The 19,261-nt window shown below is 35.7% G+C and overlaps 1 protein-coding gene across 5 annotated transcripts in view; it reads right to left on the bottom strand.

Annotated features, from left to right (window-relative positions):
* The window catches only part of LOC118738079, a 525,494-nt gene that overhangs the window by 178,935 nt on the left and 327,298 nt on the right, over positions 1-19,261 (bottom strand). For all 5 annotated transcript variants that reach the window (XM_036468998.1, XM_036469000.1, XM_036468997.1 and 2 more), the window contains one exon: positions 10,425-10,608. In XM_036468998.1, the coding sequence (XP_036324891.1) occupies positions 10,425-10,608 (184 nt within the window). The remainder of the gene's footprint in view (positions 1-10,424; positions 10,609-19,261) is intronic.

The following is a 19,261-nucleotide window of genomic DNA, read 5'->3' as shown; positions in this document are numbered from 1 at the left end:
GGCATTTTCTCTTACTATGCATATGCCTAAATGTATGCAACCATTTGGCAAGCAAACACAGGGTGCTTCTAATGAAAATAAAAATTGTATGCCGAAATACACATGCTAAGCCCTTCGAAATTTTGTGCTGGGATATGCGTTACACCTTCGAAAATTTTACCCCTACCGAAACCAAAGATGTATACAAATTAAAAATGTGTAAGTACATAGACTACATAAATTTTATATAAAAAAATAATTGGTGGGTTTGGGCGATTTGTTGAAAGAAATTGTGCTTTTTTATTTAAATAATCAATACACTCTGCTAGCGCTAGCCATGCGCTTTTGGGTTCCAGAGATATTGATAGTGTAGTGCTTACTTCAGCTGAAGAGAAGGTTACTACATGTTAACGAAATCCCATACAAATATATTCCTCCCTACCAGGGGCGCACCCAGGAATATATTTTGGGAGGGGTTTATACTTCTGAGAATTCGCTTCAGATAAAATGATCATTAAAGTACATTTATGCAAGTTTTATGTACAGTATGTAATAAATAAATAAACTTTTTGAAGTTTCATAAATTACATTTATTTACATAAAATTAGCAAAAAACTCAAACATTTGTAACCGACTTCGAAAGAGGGGTAAGTTATCAATTCGTCGGAATAGTATGCTAACGCATAACTTTGGACCACGTGTACCGATTTCAATAATTCTTTTTTTTTATCGGAAAGATGGTACCTCAAGGGTCTTTCCGTAATTTGAAATCACTTGTTTAATATAAAGTTCTATAAACACAAGATGCGCTCAACTTGCAAAAGTATTAAAAAAAATTCAAAAAAAGAGTTTTAATGTTCATTTTCCTCGATATCTGGTTTCTGGTTTTCGAATGAGATGGTGATTTTTTACGATTGGCTAATTTTTTTAATATTTCGAATACCGAGAAAATTAAATGAACTTGAATTTTTGTTATGTAGGCAATTTTGGTGGTACGAATTCGAAGTGGGCAAATTAAATCTTCGAATCCTTGTTAAGGACATATCAGTTGTAAACTCTTTTAGGCTCAGTAAGTGAGTATGCATTGCATATTTTTAGGTTTCATTCGCAGTTAAACTTTTAAGAGCTCTCAAAAAAAAAACCAAAAATTCATATAAAATGGCGCACAAGAAATGGAATAGGAATTTTCTTCTATCAAAATTTCTTAAATCAATTTGCATCTCTCAAGAAAAAAATGCTCGTATATTTATTTCTTCAAGATAATTTACAGCAAATTGTTTCCTAACCTAATGTAGGCTAGGAGACAAAACGGGGTGTGGATAAAGTAGTTATGGGCGAGGAAAAAGCCCTTAGTCCTGATATTATGGAAGTTTTAAACGTTCCATACTTAAATTGGGCGCCACTTGTATCACCTCACGTCGAGCGCACGTTTAGTACATGCAAGACTTTTCTTTCGACTTCTAGTGCCTTTTTCTGTCTATTTCGCTATTTTATTTTGCCTTTTACAGCCTATTTCGTTATTTTATTTTGCATTTTTTATAGGTTTTTAGGTCCTAAAAATCCGAAACCGAGAAACGGATGATTTTTCAAGATGTAGAGGCGCAACAGAAAGTATTTCCCTACCTAGCGTTCAAAAATGGCATGGTTAAATATTTCAACAAACTTTACCTAAACCTAATTAACTAGTTAAAATGTCCGTTATTCGATTTTCAATCTAAAAACTATATTAAATTAGATACAATTTTAAGCATGCAAATTTGGAAAAATTACTATTTTCTGGATAATCCTAACGATAAACTCGAAAATTCGTGAAAAGGTACCAAATGGTCACTTTAGTGTGGGTAAATTTCAGGTTAGTTGTATTAGAAAACTGACTACGCCATTCGCTTTAGCGGCTTATTCTACATAAAGTTGGATATCTTTTGTTTTTTTTTCTTATGCAAGAAGAAAGGTGTCCTCAGAAGGATCTAAACCTATCGTAAAACAGCCTTTTAAATAGCGGATTTCTGAGTAGATCATTCAGTTTTTGCAACAATGAGTTTTTTCCATTTTGTTAGGTTCTTAGCATCTTATTTTCATATTATGCTGCCGGAGGGTGTATCTGAAATACTTTAGCAAAAGAAGGCATCTAATGCACATATCACATTTACATTTGTGCAAGACACAAAAAAACGAATTTTCATTAATATGTAAACAAGCAATAATTTTTCTTTAACTTCGAATTATTTATTTTTTACCAATTTGTTTATGTAAATTAAGAACCTTTTTTCTTTAAAATAGTCTGTAGCTATTTGTTTAAAAACATTTAGCACGAGAACATCTTTTTTGTCAAAATTCTACAAAACGTCAGTAGCTTAAAATTCTCGCAATCATTCACGCTAATTTGATTTCAAAGTGAAAACTAGTTTGTTTGTCAATTCCTTCTTCGTTTAAAAATTTCGTTTCGCTTACATAAAAAAATCGACACTCTGTTTAAAAAGAGTATGCTAGTTTTTTTCTCACTGCTGGGCAATTGACTCGTAAGAAACGTGTTTCGAAACTTTTTGTCGATATGAGCGAGCAACGAAAAACTTGCCCGCAATTTATAAAAACGTACAAATACAACGTACATAAGTGATCATATTTATGCACATACATACATGCATCCATACATATGTACATATGTGCGGTCTATGAACTATGTTTGATTTCGCCACTCTTCTTACCCCCAATCACCTCTCCAGTTAAAGTTAGGAGAAGCGCATACTTCTAGATATTGGAAAAGTTTCTCGTTAATTTTTAATATCGCAGGTGGGTGTAAATAATTTATGGCATTAATTTACGTCTCGCATCCAATGCGAAGAAATGGCTGCCAAAGTGAAAACTAACACCAACTCTCCACATATCGCACGTTTAATAAAACAACGAAGTATTTCAAAATTTTAATTTTTTAGGGAAACGCAATCAAAGTTTTATCAATTCATACATTTGGTATACAAATATACAGATGAAAAGACACATATTCGCAAAGTTTGGGAAGTTTGGTTATCTGTTAGACTGAACATATTCTCCTTATCAAGCTTATTAATTGCATAATGAAATCTCCAAAAACGTAAATTTTGAGCTACATCTCTATTTTATTAAACGTGCGATATGTATGTATGTACATTAGGGTGGTCAAAAAAAAGCATGTGAAAAATAAAGTTGCAATTTGGGGAAAAGTACGCATATTTTTTATTTTGAAATAAAAAAATATTTAGAGGTCAGTCAAAGCGTTAAAATTTTTCTATGTATTTTATATGGTGAACAAACACTTTTCGAAGAAATGGTATAGAATTGTTGAAAATTAATATTTTTCGATCGGAGAACTCTGTTTCTCTTTAAGAGATTCCCAATCATAATATCCAATTATTATTTTAACCATTTTTTCATAGTAACTATATTTTAAAGATCCGCCAAAGCCCCCAGAAATGCCTGAAAATGTAATGGGAGGATAAAAAAAATCTTTAGTATAAAAAATTGTTAAATAAACAATTGGATATTGTCATTAGAAGTCTTCGGTAAAGACTACGAAAAGTTGTTTTTCCCCATATAAGCGACCTCTAAATATGTTTTGATTTCAAAATAAAAAAATATGAGTATAATTTTTTTCGATATAGAACAATCCTAGGGGGTGAGAGCATTAAAATCCCGACTTTACTATATTAGGGCGTCCCTAAATGTACATACGCCTGCATATCTACATACGTATGTAGTAGGGTTGTTGCGAATATTCGTATTGCAAATGCGGAGCTTTTGCGAAAGCGAACATATATTTGGGAAACAAAATGACAAATTTAAGCCAATATTTTTTGCCGCAGTATTTGTGTTAGCTTTATCAACTTTGATAAAAGTGTATTTAAACCTATTATTTCTCAAGCTACATATATAACCGAGCTATCAATTGGCAGTTATACAAGTTCCCACTTCTACTTGATCATTTGTTTCTTAATATATTATGGTTCTGTGGACTAATCTTAGAAAAAAACTACTAGCCATGAAGGAAAAAGGGTGCACAGTTTAAACCACTTTTTCGTGATTTGCTTTTGATGTTATATTCATTTCAATCATTTTAAATTAAGCTCTTTGGGAAATTTATTTTTACCACACATTTCAAAAAACAGTGATTTTGTTTACTTGTCGGGCAATATTTTTTTCATAGGGATATAAAGTACATTGAATCCTTGGCTAAAAACTTTTGTGCTAAAACTGTCCCATACGCCCCTCTTCTTTTGCTATTTAAAGTCAAAGAGTAGGCTCCTGCAATAGGGATATTCAGCAGAAATGTTCAACGTTCTGCTATAAAGAGAATCGGTGCTCAAATAATTAAAAAGCTGTACATAGGTCTGAATAGGTCGAATATTATTTGTGAAAGATCTGTTGAAAAAACTTGATTTTTTTTTATTTTTCTTAGAAAAGTGTAAGTGTTAAAATTAGCACGCAGCGAAATAAAGTTAAATTGCGATTCAGTGACGCATTTATCTTCTAATATTACGGTTTGGTGGTTGTCAGCAGGCTTATTTTCATTGCCGTCTTGAAAAACCTGGCAACAGTGTACTTATATGCATACAAAGAAACGCGTTTGAAAGGCGCCGCGCCCTTTTTCAAATAGCTCCAATTTTCTCTAAGAGTATGGGATTGATTTCATATATCTCCATACCATATTCGAGTACTCAACCAAGAAAACTTCCATATCTGCATATCTCCATGCAGTATGGAAAATTCGGTTTGCATGTGAGGTGCCACGCTCCTTTTCCTAATAGTCCCTATTTATCTTCATGACTATGCGATTGATTTTATATAATTTGTACATACCAAGTTCCAGTACTCTACCATGAACACTTTCAGAGATATGCAATATGAAAAATTCGGTTTGTATGGGAGGTGCCACGCCCTCTGCACCCACCGGTATGAAATATACTTTACATCCGATTTTCATAAATACCGTATATACACAAAAATAAAGATCGGTCGGGCCGTTTAGGAGGAGTTCGACCACAAACACTGTCACACGAGATTTTTATATATTACAAAAAGAAAATTATTAACTTTTGAATTTTTTGTTTACCTATATACATCACCTAATTTAGTAATAGCAAAAAAGGCACTCATAAAAGACAAAAACTGAAAAATAATACTGGTTTACAAGAAAAATGTTCAACGGACGCCACTACATATCCAATCCTATATAGAATTGCTCGCTGATTCCGAAAATCGAGTTAATTTTTTATTCTATGGATAAGTTTACGAGATATTTTCAGGTGTACATGGCGTATGAGTAACATTCCTTCCTGCTCATTTTTTATACAAAGAATCTTTGCGCATTTTCATAAGACCTCTTATTACTTTTTTATTTATCCATAGATTTTCTTCAGTATAAACTTGATATTTTTGTAACAGAACAGGCTTTAACACAGCTTTGAATGTACTAAACGTGCGCTCGGCGTGAGCTGATACAAGTGGCGCCCGATTTAAATATGGAACGTTTGAAACATTTGTATTATCAGGAATAAGGGCTTTTTCCTCGCTATTATTACTTTTTTAAAGGTACAATAGGCAAAAAGGCAAATATCTTAAAACAGGCAAAAAAGCAACATCACATGTGTTATGTCAGAGCTGGGCGATAAGAATTACGATTACTAAACGATTAGGATTGCAGTAATCCAAACAAGCTTAAAAAACAAGCTTACGGTTACAGTAATTCTTCATCGAACGAATTTAGATTACGATTACAGTAATCGTAATTTTAAAAAGTAAAAATTACGATTACTGTTATCGTAATCCAAGTTCGTTCGATGAATGTTTACTTTAATTGTAATCCTGTATTGTTTTATTTGTCGTTTATACAAAGTTTATTTATTGTATACAAAGGTACATACTCGTATGTACGTAAGGTATATTCAAATGTAATTTTGACAGAGCACATTTAAAATTCATTGTAAACTGGTTTGAGATCGTTAATATAAAAATAATTTTATACATACACTTCTGACCAGCTGATTAAGTCATCACCATTTTGATCGATTTTGGCTGTTTCTCTTTTGTTTACTTAATGTTTATTATTTTTCCATTAAGGACAAGCTCATTATATAATAAACAATTGATTTTGAATAATTTTTTTCTTGTAGACATTTGGTAAGGGGGTTGGTTGTCGAAATTACGTTCTGCTAAGAAAGAGCATAGCAATATTTCAGCCTTTTTTGGGTTCATTACATTTTCAATGAAGTATTAAAAAAGTTGCCTGCTTTTTTCTGACTTTTTATGCTGCTACAGTTTTTTTGATGGTTTTGCGAGCGTGTTGCAAAAGATCAGCTCTTCCTGATTTGGCTTTTAATGTGCAATTGCAAACATTAGATGCGATCAGGTACGAGTCCGGACTACTCAGAAATAGTCAGAATCAGTCAGATTTTAATGGAAATCGATCCCGTACTCGGTTCTCTGACTATTGAGAGGACAAAAAAGGGAGTAAATACGGTTCTCTCTCTGTCAGAAGTTACCAGTTTTAGTCCGAGAATTTTTTGCTGGTAAATTCTAGTAAATATGTCAAACGATCAGCTGTAGTGTGTTTGGCAACCAAATTGTAAACAAAAGAAAAGTGCACTTTGCTAATTAATGTTGAAAAGTATTTAATTACTTGTTTAACTGGATTCTAATGAATTTGAAAGTATTTTTGGTTATTTGCATGTGTGAGCTGAGTGTGTTTACATACAAAATAAGCAAAAATTTACAACCAAAATTTGGAGGTTATGTTGAAGTTGACAGAAGTTACCATTTTTTACTCGAAAGCGATCCCGTACTTTTCAATGTTACTCTCTCGCTCTGAGCGAATTTTTATTTTTTGACAGTTTTACTAGTCCGAGTCCGAGGAATACGGGATTTCACCTACTACAATAAGCCCTGTAACCTTAAGTGTTTACACAACCAGCCTCATCATCATATTTAAGTCATCTGTGTCCAAAGAATAAATATCTTTTGAAGCAGCTTGGAAAGATTTATTAAGAAAATAATTTAAAATCAGTTCTATTTACAAGATCTAGTAACAGAGACTGCTTACCTATACACCAAACGCGGACTGACATTCGATTAATTATTGACTTGTGTATGCAAAAATAAAATAAAGAAAGCACCCTGCAGAAAATCTGTCTAGCTCAGAACTAGCGTAAAACTAGACAGTAATAGTTCTAGCTCAATACCCAAGCAATGCTTTCAACTGTCCAGTTTGACGCGGCTCAATATGTAACGAAGCTGTCCTGTGTGGTGAGCATCAAATTAAAATATGTCAGGAATGTATGGAGAATTTCCCATAAATTTTTCTATAACTTAGTTTAAGAAACAAACAACTTTATATTTTCATTCAATAAAATCAACACAGAAGACAAATAAGTTTTTATTAAACATTTATTTAAAATAACACAGACAAATGGTAAGTAAAATTTACGTATATTACCTATAAGGTAGGTTAAAACTGTCTTATGATTCTAGAGTTAAGCTTATATTCGAGGATGTGGTCGAGTGTATATTAATTCTTAGCATAACATTTTTCAAAAAATAATTTTTCAAAATTTCAAGGTTATTCAAGAAAAAAATTTTAAAAAAGCATTTCCAGTACTTGCCTGTCCTTATGCACCAAAAAATTTAATCAGAGTTAATTCTACATAAATTTCTCATTAACCCATACGGTTTTTCTACATTGCCCTTAATTTTTTAAATAATTTTTTTGAGGTAATCATATATTTCTAATTATAAAGTCCTTTCAAAAAAATCGTGACGTCAGAGAGAAAAACTATGATGGACCTTAGTTTCGCGAATATTATACATATTTGAATTTGATCTCAATAACAAAGTTTTTTATTTTTTATATATGTATGTACATTAGGGTGTTCCTTAAAAATAAAATGAAGGATTTTTTCCGTCTCACCCCCTTAATTGGTAATACCACGGTCACAGATATCACGTATAAATTTTGGTCCCGATTGTGGACCCTTAAGGCGTGCCGCACAGATGACAAAGTTCAGATTCCTCTATAGAGACTCAAAAAATATAAATTATTGTTTTTTTTCATCTATATAAAAGTTGGTCCCGACTGGAGTCGATTAAGGCGTTTTCATAGAGTAATCTTAAATTTGACCCCTGTGCGATACGCCTTAACCGACTCCAATCGGGGCAAAAATTTACATGTGATATCTTCGACTAAAGTAGTACCGATTTTGGGTATTAGATGAAGAAAAAAATTTGATTTTAATACTTGTATAACTTATGCTTGGTTTTGACCAACCAATTTTAAAATTTATCAGACCGTAAAAACGTAATGTAACAAATTTTCGGAACAAACAGGGTGATAAATTTTAAATTAATTGATGGAAGCGGGCGAAAAATAGAACAAAATTTGTGTTTAAAGGGCAGATAAATATCTAGTAAAACATACTTGAGAAACCGGCCCTTAGTATAAACAAGTTTTCCCATTTAAACCGAATCGAACCGCGGTTCTGAGATGCTCATCAACCGGCTCTTTTACCGGTATACATTTTTTCTAAGGGCCGTTTTCTCATCTAACCTTTAGTTTACCGGTCACTTTATCGTCTCGATAGATATACGAGTTTTCGTTTTCTCAGCAGCGCATTAATTTCTCGAATCGATAAACTGTTGCTCACCCGATGCAACCTTTAAAATTTGTACCCAACTTTAAATTTTGGTTTGGTTTTGGTTCATGAGTCAGATAACGGGTGATTTTTTTGAGGTTAGGATTTTCATGCATTAGTATTTGACAGATCACGTGGGATTTCAGACATGGTGTCAAAGAGAAAGATGCTCAGTATGCTTTGAAATTTCATCATGAATAGACTTACTAACGAGCAACGCTTGCAAATCATTGAATTTTATTACCAAAATCAGTGTTCGGTTCGAAATGTGTTTCGCGCTTTTTTATCGACAAATTTTGTTCAGCGATGAGGCTCATTTCTGGTTGAATGGCTTCGTAAATAAGCAAAATTGCCGCATTTGGAGTGAAGAGCAACCAGAAGCCGTTCAAGAACTGCCCATGCATCCCGAAAAATGCACTGTTGGTGTGGTTTGTACGCTGGTGGAATCATTGGACCGTATTTTTTCAAAGATGCTGTTGGACGCAACGTTACGGTGAATGGCGATCGCTATCGTTCGATGCTAACAAACTTTTTGTTGCCAAAAATGGAAGAACTGAACTTGGTTGACATGTGGTTTCAACAAGATGGCGCTACATGCCACACAGCTCGCGATTCTATGGCCATTTTGAGGGAAAACTTCGGAGAACAATTCATCTCAAGAAATGGACCGGTAAGTTGGCCACCAAGATCATGCGATTTGACGCCTTTAGACTATTTTTTGTGGGGCTACGTCAAGTCTAAAGTCTACAGAAATAAGCCAGCAACTATTCCAGCTTTGGAAGACAACATTTCCGAAGAAATTCGGGCTATTCCGGCCGAAATGCTCGAAAAAGTTGCCCAAAATTGGACTTTCCGAATGGACCACCTAAGACGCAGCCGCGGTCAACATTTAAATGAAAATATCTTCAAAAAGTAAATGTCATGGACCAATCTAACGTTTCAAATAAAGAACCGATGAGATTTTGCAAATTTTTGCAAAAAAAGTTATCAAGCTCTTAAAAAATCACCCGTTATATTAGATATTTCAACCAAGGTTTTGGTTTTTGCTAGCAGTTGCTCTTGCTCTATATTTGCTTATGTTGCATTGCCAACCTTTGAAATTTTATGACGAATGTAGTGAAGTTTCACTCTCGGAAATGTAGTGAAGTTTCACTCTACGGAATAACAAATTTATTTTTACAGGTAAGATAAGACAACGAAAACACTTTAAAGTGAGGAACAATTTATCTGCCCTGTTAGTAAAGGCAACTTTACTGCTTACATTAGAAAACGGCCCTAAGTGGTTCAACCACTGAACTGAGCCGCCTCGATTTTTGGATTGGTTTGCAGCCCCTATAAATACACCAGCGCCAGCAGTAAAATGGTAAAGGTGCAAGTGCTGTGTAATGTAAGTGAAGACGAGAAATTAGTAATTTTCTACATCAGCAGTCATACATGTTATTCTGTGAAAATCATTTGAGCGAAATTTTGGCTTTGTGTGCTTGGGAAGTTAAGCTTTTAATTTCCGCGGTCATAACTCAAAATCAATAACGAACATACTTGCACATTTGAGTATGTGGGTGCATCGGCTGTCGAAGTTTTAATAAGTTAAACTTCGACTACTGAGGTAAACCGGCTAAGCTGAATTCAATTAACAAAAAATCAAAATACTTTTTATCCTTGTGCTTAATATTAGGGGTAATTATAATCAGGCACGCTTTTTTTACTGTACATTTTGCTTCTCATATTCAGGCGACGAATGCCGCCACCTTTGTATTTACTGGTTGGCATTACTTTATAGGTACTTACCTGTGTTTCTTCATTTCCATGTGCTTTTTCATTTCTCTCTGTTTATTGTCGTATTTTCGCTGATGGATCTCATGGGTTTCATAAACTTCGTGCATGTTGGCTAAGGAACTGAAGGGATTGTTGTAAATGTTCGCAGGATGATGGTGGCCATCGTGGTGGTATGCGCTATGCGACGTGAAATCATCTACAGTTAAGCAAACAAGAAAATAATAAAGAAAATAATTAAAAAAAGGCAAAAGCTTTGTGTAATTAAATACGAGCCCATGCTCGCTAATCCAATGAATAAAGTTTCCTGTCCATTTTTATAGATAACCTTGTAGGAAAATATAAGTCTAGTGTGTTACCCATTAAATACAACTCTTACTCTTTACTCCTTACTGCTCATAGATAAGATATATGTACATATGTATTTAAATATGTATTATTGGAAAGGCTTGTAAGCGAGTATTTCGTCAAATGAAGCGCCCCTCTCCAAAATTGGTTAATTTTTACCGAATTTTCAAGAACATAGCCGATTTTTTTTTACCTGAACCAATTTTGGAAGAGGATGAATGATCAAAAATTTATCCGCCATATTGCATCCGCCAATTTAAATTAAAAAATACGAGCGTAGTCGGTGACCACAAAAACCGCCGAGTAACAAATTTCAAGTGTAAATTTTATTCTATTACAAAATGTCGCAGTTGACAAGATCCATTACATTGTAATGGTAATGGTAGTCACAACTCTGACCAACACAATTCACACCAAAGGCATGTGGGTGTTAAGCTAATCCTTTTTGTTGACAGTTTTCGTTTTTGTTAATACTTCCAAAACTCTTATGTCCTTTTTCACAAAAAATAAAATAGATTTAAAAAGCTCTGAAAGTGACGTTGAACCCTGTAAAAATTCATGTTTTTGCCTTCTTGTGCTTGTCTTGCTCACGCATTTCATAATATTGTCGTTATAAACAACCATTAGATTTTCAGGGCAACCATCTCCCCTGACAAAGCTTCACAGCGCAGAGAATATGCCTTTTTGCCTTACAAGAGTGTGACATTTTAAGAAACGAACACACAATTTTCTCACCATTTACATTTAATTTAGAATCGAACACGAAAAGAGAAAGGGGCAATCAAAATACACAATTTTTTTGGTAGAAACGAAATCACCATTAAATAATTTTTTTTTGTAATTTGGCAACAAAATCTTTCAATACAATATTAACTAAGGGCCATGAATGTATTGAGGGCGAGTAAAAACACCAAAATACTTTTAAGGCGCAGCGAAGCACGCGGGATATTTGCTAGCATATAGATCTAGGAAAAAAATATTGCATGAATTTTAAAAATTAAGAAAAGCGGTTCACAAATACAATTTTCGAATAGATCGGTATCTGTTCCACCTACCAGAAAAACGTAAACCTTCTCTACTTATTTCCCTAAAATTTCGATTAAATTGATCCAGAAGTTTTTACGTGATGCGCGCACATATAAAATGGTAACAGTTTTATTGTATGAGGCGTGGCACTGCCCATCATTTCAAAATGAGCCATAGCTTCATCTAAAGGACATATACGCTAAATATTATTAATTTTCGCCCAATAGCTGGGAAGATATGATGAGTAGTGGTTTGCCTTTAATATAATTTTCCAAAAATAATATATATAGATGTATTTTCCCCTAGGGCAGCTATTAAAATTTTACAAAGATTGGTTATGCACTTTGGACACCTATAAAAGACACACAAATACATTAATTTCTATATATTAGATTATCACTTTATTTCTCATAGGCTTTCTATATTTTTACCTAAGAGTATTGCGCTTATACACATGTATTTGCATATGTACCCTGCAAGGAAACCCCGAACTAGTAATCCAAATTTCTACTGCGTACTAGATCTTTATGGCCAAAAACGAACCAGTCCGATGTTAACTAGATCCACGCCAGTTCAAAAACAGCGAAATGTGTTACTTTAAAAAAAAATTATTTTACTTTTTAATACTACATATCGCTCTCTAACGGGGAACATCTGCTGCTAAGTCCACTTTCTCTAAACAATTATATTTTGATGTAAGAAGCAAGAACAATTAGAAATGCATCGTTTTTGTAAAAGCAACTACACACGGGGCAACCGTTGAAGCAACTTGTTGAGGCAACCTGTTTTTCTTGTTCAATACAAACGAGGCAACCGTATAGGCCCCCATTGCAGCAACCTCAGTAGTGTATGCTCTGTTATGAAATGAACGTACGGATGAAAATTTTGTTTTCTACCAAAACGCCTATTCAGCTCAACTCTTTTCAATGGACTAAGCCAATAACTTTTTACACACGGAGCAACCGACGCACAGTGGGACATCCCGGTACTAAGTGTAGCCAAAAATAGAAGGAATTGAGCTTGAGCAATAAAATTTTGCACACGTCATTTTAAAGCCAATGTTACACTTGAGATCAAAAATCGTCAAAATCGGACAATGGACACGCCCACCCACCATACAAAATATACGAAAAAAAATTATGACAGCATAACACATGAAGATATTTCGACTAAATTGTGTACACATTTTTAAGAGACTTGCTTACTGTAATGCTCAAACCAAATTGGACTATGGGTACTTTAATTTTGATTTAAAATTAGCATTGCATTTAAGAATAATACATTTTTTCATGTATTTTGTTTATATTTTCTTTTAAAATAACATAAGTTAGAAGGGAACTCAGGTACATTTAAAATGTATTAAAACAACGTTATTTCATTAATTGAAGTAATTGCGAAATCTCATAATACATAAACTAAATTAAATCTTCATCGCTCAAATCACTACTACAGCCGATTTCTTCTTCTTCCGGTACAAGAAACTCCGTTATCTCTACAGAAGAACGATTCTTAAAAACTCGTCGTTTGCTTCTTAATAGTGGATCAGAGGAAAGCAGCATGTATGACATTAAATCATAATTATTTGGTCCCGCATGTTCATCTTGCTTTTGAAAGCTTAATTCTGTGTTCAGCCAATGCGGTGGCTCTTTGACCATTTTTGTGAGAATTTGGTAACCAGTAAGCCAATTTTGTTGTCATCAATATTAATTCCTTCTTCACATTTTTCATCCAAGAACTTTAGAATGGTTTTGATTTGATTTTGCCGATAAAAATTTTTTGAAGTCAGCCACACCTCAAAAATTTCAAAAATTTTTATTGAAGATGGCACTGTGAAAAGATCAATAAAATGTGAAATTGCGACTTCTTGCAGCTAAAAATGAACGTTATTAACATAACTTGGTATAACAAATTGGAAATGAAGTCTGCGAAACTTTTTAACAACTATCCAACAAATTTTTTACCACAACAAATCTTCAGTTTCAGTTAATATTTAAGTAACAGTAACTCGTAAATGTCAAATTCCAAGTGAAAAAACAAACGTTGCCACACTCTAAGTATATATTAAAAAAACTGGTAATCAATCGGATTGGCCAATTATACCTCCGCACACGTAAAAAAAAAACACTTTAAAAAACTTCCAACAAAATGACAATTTTTTCAAAATTTTTCTTTTTTTTTTGTTGCATCTACTTTAAACTCGTCCCATGGCCGCAAATATGAAATTTTAGGAAAAATTCTTTTTGATATGGGTTAGTTGGGTATTTTGGATTGAATCTGCGCAACTACTTTTTTTATAATTAGTGAGTCCTTTATTTTTTTTATTTTTGGCCGCTGTAGTCCCATTGTGTGACGCGGCAACCATCCTAAAATATCAAAACATTTTGATTTTCGGGCGAAGCACAATGCGTCCGAAATTCAAAAGTGCGCCAAAGTCCGGGGTTTTAGGGGTCGCTTATTACGAATTCGCTGTCAGAGTTGCAAAATTCCAAGTATGGTGTGTGGTGTACACGGGCGAAGCTAATATAAGCGTGCTAAAAGCAATACATTAAAATTTTAGTGGCAGATTTGAGCAGCTGAATTTCATTTTATTCAGTAGCTAATACCTTCGTAAGTAACCTCCAATAGGTTGAAAGGCAGCATCCGACAACGTGTTATTTCTGTTTCATTTAACAGCACAAATTTGGTTAAAAAATAAGCAAAACAAAAACCATTACATTTCTATTTCCGAATCCCGGGAGTCCCGAGCCCTTTTTGGAGTGCCGAGATCCCGAAATCAAGCCTTCGAGATCTAACGTTCAGATACTGTAATGGCATAAAAGAATTATAAAATGCAACCCTACAACTAATCAAATAATAAGTATAGTACAATTCTAACACTACTATTGTTCTATGTTATAATATATATATGAGGCATTCTTTTTATATCGGACACCCAATTTGGTGTCAGAATTTCGATTGGCTTCACATTTTTCCTTTTATCTTCTTTTCTGTCAAATTTTGGATTTTTCCGTGATTCTGACTAAATAATCATGTACTTCTTAAAATTTGTTATGTCTCGGGTTATGTTCATTGTAGACACTTCAGTGTTGACTTTCAAAAAATAAACCACCTCGTCATAAAAAAAAATTTAAAATAGTTCTTGAAAAACTCCCATTTTTTTGGAACATTTTTAATTTATTTTTTGGTCTTTACTATGTAAATCAACTTAAAAAAGTTCAACTTTTAATAGTTAGTTTAACTTTAAGATAATAAGAACCATTATATAAAAAGCCCGTCACTTTATCTTCAAAACGACGTTAAGATGAAGTCTCCACGATGAGCAGAACCCGAGATATAACGATTTGAAGAAGTACGTGAATGGTCAGAATCACGAAAAAATTCTAACTTTGACAGATCATATCTCCGAAGAAAGAAAGAAAAAAAATCCTCGGATACGTTTTGGCTTATTTCATGTTTCATGTATAGAACCCATAAAAAATTTGGACCGAATCGTAGACATGACATAATTTTTTTTTACGAAATCTGTCCGACTTGTATATATACATAAGTATATATGAGGCGTTCCATACCAAAATGGACGGGGTTAACACTTCATGTGTTTGATTTGCTTAAAATTTTTAGGGTTGATGGATAAATAAAATAAAAACAAGTAAGAAAGTGTAAGTTCGGGCGGAGCCGAACATTAAATACCCGGCGCAAGTATTAAATATAGGTTTTCCACCTTTCCGAAAGCTACAGCTACATGCTAAGCTGGGGCGTATCAATTTTAAGTAAATTAGAAGAAATTTTGAAGTTTCAAGCAGTTCTGAAATTTACCGTTATATGAAAAGCGGCCTCAATTTTAGTCCGGTTTAAATAATTTTCAACGTTTTGCTTTTATGTGGCAAGCACAATAACCATACCGAGTTTGGTACAAATTGGTGGAACGGTTACCGAGATACATATATGTGATCATAAGTGGGCGGTGCCACGCCCATTTTCCAAAATTTTAAAATAAACGTATTTCTTGGTAAAGAATTGTTGCAAGCGTCAATTTTGAATAAATTAGCTTTAATATTTACTGATTTATCGAAGATTCCGTATTTCTCTAAACTACCCTTATATGGACTGTGGGCGTGGTTATTGTCCGATTTTAAAAATTTTCGGCCATTTGGTATGCTGTACCAAGCCCAACAACTGTTTGGATGACATCGGTGCAGCGGTTGCCAAGATATACACATGTAACCATAAGTGGGCGTGGCTACGCCCATTTTCCAAAAATTTATAATTTTCTTATTTTCCGTCTGAAAGTTATTGTAAATATCAATTTTGAGTGAATTATCTTCAGTAGTTACTAAAATATCGCAGTTTTCGTATTTCCGAAAATTACCGTTATATGGGGTGTGGGCGTGGTTATTGTCCGATTTTTAAAATTTTTGGTCATTTAGTATAGTGTATCAAGGCCAACAACTGTGCTAAGATTGGAAGAAATTGGTGCAGCGGTTACCAATATATACACATGTAACCATAAGTGGGCATGGCTACGCCCATTTTCCAAAAATTTATAATATTCTTATTTTCCGTCTGAAAGTTATTGTAAATTTCAATTTTGAGTGAATTATCTTCAGTAGTTACTAAAATATCGCAGTTTTCGTATTTCCGAAAATTACCGTTATATGGGATGTGGGCGTGGTTATTGTCCGATTTTTAAAATTTTTGGTCATTTAGTATACTGTATCAAGACCAACAACTGTGCTAAGATTGGAAGAAATTGGTGCAGCGGTTACCAAGATATACACATGTAACCATAAGTGGGCGTGGCTACGCCCATTTTCCAAAAATTTATAATATTCTTATTTTCCGTCTGAAAGTTATTGTAAATATCAATTTTGAGTGAATTATCTTCAGTAGTTACTAAAATATCGCAGTTTTCGTATTTCTGGAAATTACCGTTATATGGGAAGTGGGCGTGGTTACAGTCCGGTTTCGCCCATTTTTAATACCAACCTACCTTGGATTAACGGAAACATACATACCAAATTTCATTGTTCTTCTTCTTCTTCTTTTTTGGCGCTGTAACCGCCTAAGCGATTTTGGCCGAGTTCAGCAAAGCACGCCAGTCGTTTCTGCTCTGTGCCAACTGACGCAAATTGGAAACGCCAAGTGAAGCCAAGTCCTTCTCCACCTGATCTTTCCATCGCAGTGGGGGCTTCTCTCTTCCTCTGCTACCACCAGCGGGTTCCGAGTTGAATACTTTCAGAGCTGGAGCGTCGGTGTCCATTCAAACGACATGACCAAGCCAGCGGAGCCGCTGTATTTTAATTCGCTGCACTATGTCCATGTCGTTGTAAAGCTCATACAGCTCATCGTTCCATCGTCTGCGGTACTCGCCGTCGCCAACGCGTAAACGCCCGTAAATCTTCCGCAAAATCTTTCTCTCAAACACTCCAAGAGCCGCCTCATCGGATGTTGTCATTGTCCATGCTTCTGCGCCATATACCAGCACGGGCATGATGAGTGACTTATAGAGCGCGGTTTTCGTACGTCGAGAGAGGACCTTACTCCTGAATTGCCTACTCAGTCCAAAGTAGCACTTGTTGGCAAGAGTGATTCTACGTTGGATTTCAATGCTGACATTATTATCGGTGTTAATGCTGGTTCCCAAGTAAACGAAATTCTCTACTTTCTCGAAATTGTAACTGTCAACAGTGACGTGGGTGCCAAGGCGCGATTGTGCTGACTGCTTGTTTGATGACAGGAGATACTTCGTCTTGTCCTCGTTTACCACCAGACCCATTCGCTTTGCTTCCCTATCCAACTTGGAAAAGGCAGAACAGACTTCACGGTTTTTGTTAGCGATGATGTCGATGTCATCGGCATAAGCCAGCAATTGCACGCTCTTATAGTAAATTGTTCCTGAGCGGTTCAGTTCTGCAGCTCTTATTATCTTCTCCGACATCAGATTAAAGAAGTCACATGAAAGGGAGTCGCCCTGTCTGAAACCCCGTTTTGTGGCGAACGGCTCGGAGAGGTCTTTTCCAATTCTGACGGAGCTGGTGGTATTGCTCAACGTCATTTTACACAGCCGTATGAGTTTTGAGGGGATGCCAAATTCAGACATAGCGGCGTATACTCCTTTTAGTGCTGTCAAAAGCGGCTTTAAAGTCGACAAATAGGTGGTGAGTGGGTCTTTTCCAAGATCTGGCGTATTGTGAATACCTGGTCTATGGTGGATTTGCCAGGTCTAAAGCCACACTGATAAGGCCCAATCAGTTCATTGACGGTGGGCTTCAGTATTTCACACAATACGCTCGATAAGACCTTGTAACCTATGCTTAGAAGGCTGATCCCGCGGTAGTTGGCGCGAATGGCGGGGTCACCTTTCTTGTGGATTGGGCAGAGCACACTTAAATTCCAGTCGTCGGGCATGCGTTCATCTGACCATATTCTGCACAAGAGTTGATGCATGCACCTTATCAACTCCTCGCCGCCGTACTTGAATAGCTCAGCTGGCAGGTCCAGCGGCTTTGTTGTTTTTCAGCCGCGTTATTTCTGTACGTACCTCGTCATAGTCAGGCGGTGGAACGTCGACTCCGTCATCATCGACTGCGGGCTCGGGTTCTTCTTCTCCACAACTTTCCGTGCTGCTACCATTTAGTAGGGCGGAAAAGTGTTCCCTCCATAATTTAAGTACGGTCTGGACATCAGTTACTAGGTCGCCATTATTGTTCTTACAGGAGTGCGCCCCGGTCTTTAAACTTTCCGTAAGTCGCCTAACTCTCTGGTAAAATTTTCGGGCATTCCTCCTGTCGGCCAGCATTTCAAGCTCTTCGCACTCACGTATTTCGGCCTCTCTCTTCTTGTTGCGGCAAATACGTCTCGCTTCCCTCTTCAGATCCCTATAGCGGTCCCACATAGCGCGCGTTGCGCCCGATCGCAGCGTGGCCCTGTAGGCGGCATCTTTTTTCTCTGCAGCTTCCTGACACTCCTCATCGTACCAGTTGTTCTTTCGGGCTCGCTGAAATCCGACTACTTCTTCGGCGGCGGTACTTAATGAGCGGGAAATGTGGTTCCACTGCTCGCATATGTCGGTTTGTTGAAGAGCTCTCTGAGAGCAGGTGTGAGAGTCGAGTAGCGAAAGCGCTGGCTGTCTGTTGTGGTTGCAGCTTTTCGACGTTAAGCGTTCCTTGCATATTTGGGCGCACATTTTTTGCTGCACAGAGGCGGGTGCGTAAGATAGTGGTCCGAGTCGATGTTTGGGCCTCGGAGTGTGCGTACGTCGAAAACACTGGAAGCGTGCCTTCCGTCTATCACCACATCATCGATTTGGTTTCTCGTTTTTCGATCCGGAGACAGCCACGTAGCTTGATGGATCTTTTTATGCTTGAACCTAGTACTGCATACTACCATGTTTCGGGCCCCGGCGAAGTCGATCAGCCTCAATCCGTTGTCGGACGTTTCGTCGTGGAGGCTGAATTTTCCGACGGTGGCTCCAAAGA

This window comes from Rhagoletis pomonella, unplaced genomic scaffold, assembly GCF_013731165.1.
Source record: "Rhagoletis pomonella isolate Grant_MI unplaced genomic scaffold, Rhpom_1.0 Rhpom_scaffold_00004, whole genome shotgun sequence".
Taxonomy (NCBI): Eukaryota; Metazoa; Arthropoda; class Insecta; order Diptera; family Tephritidae; genus Rhagoletis; species Rhagoletis pomonella.
The sequence above is the reverse complement of the archived record's forward strand: the minus strand, read 5'-3'. Positions and strand labels throughout refer to the sequence as shown.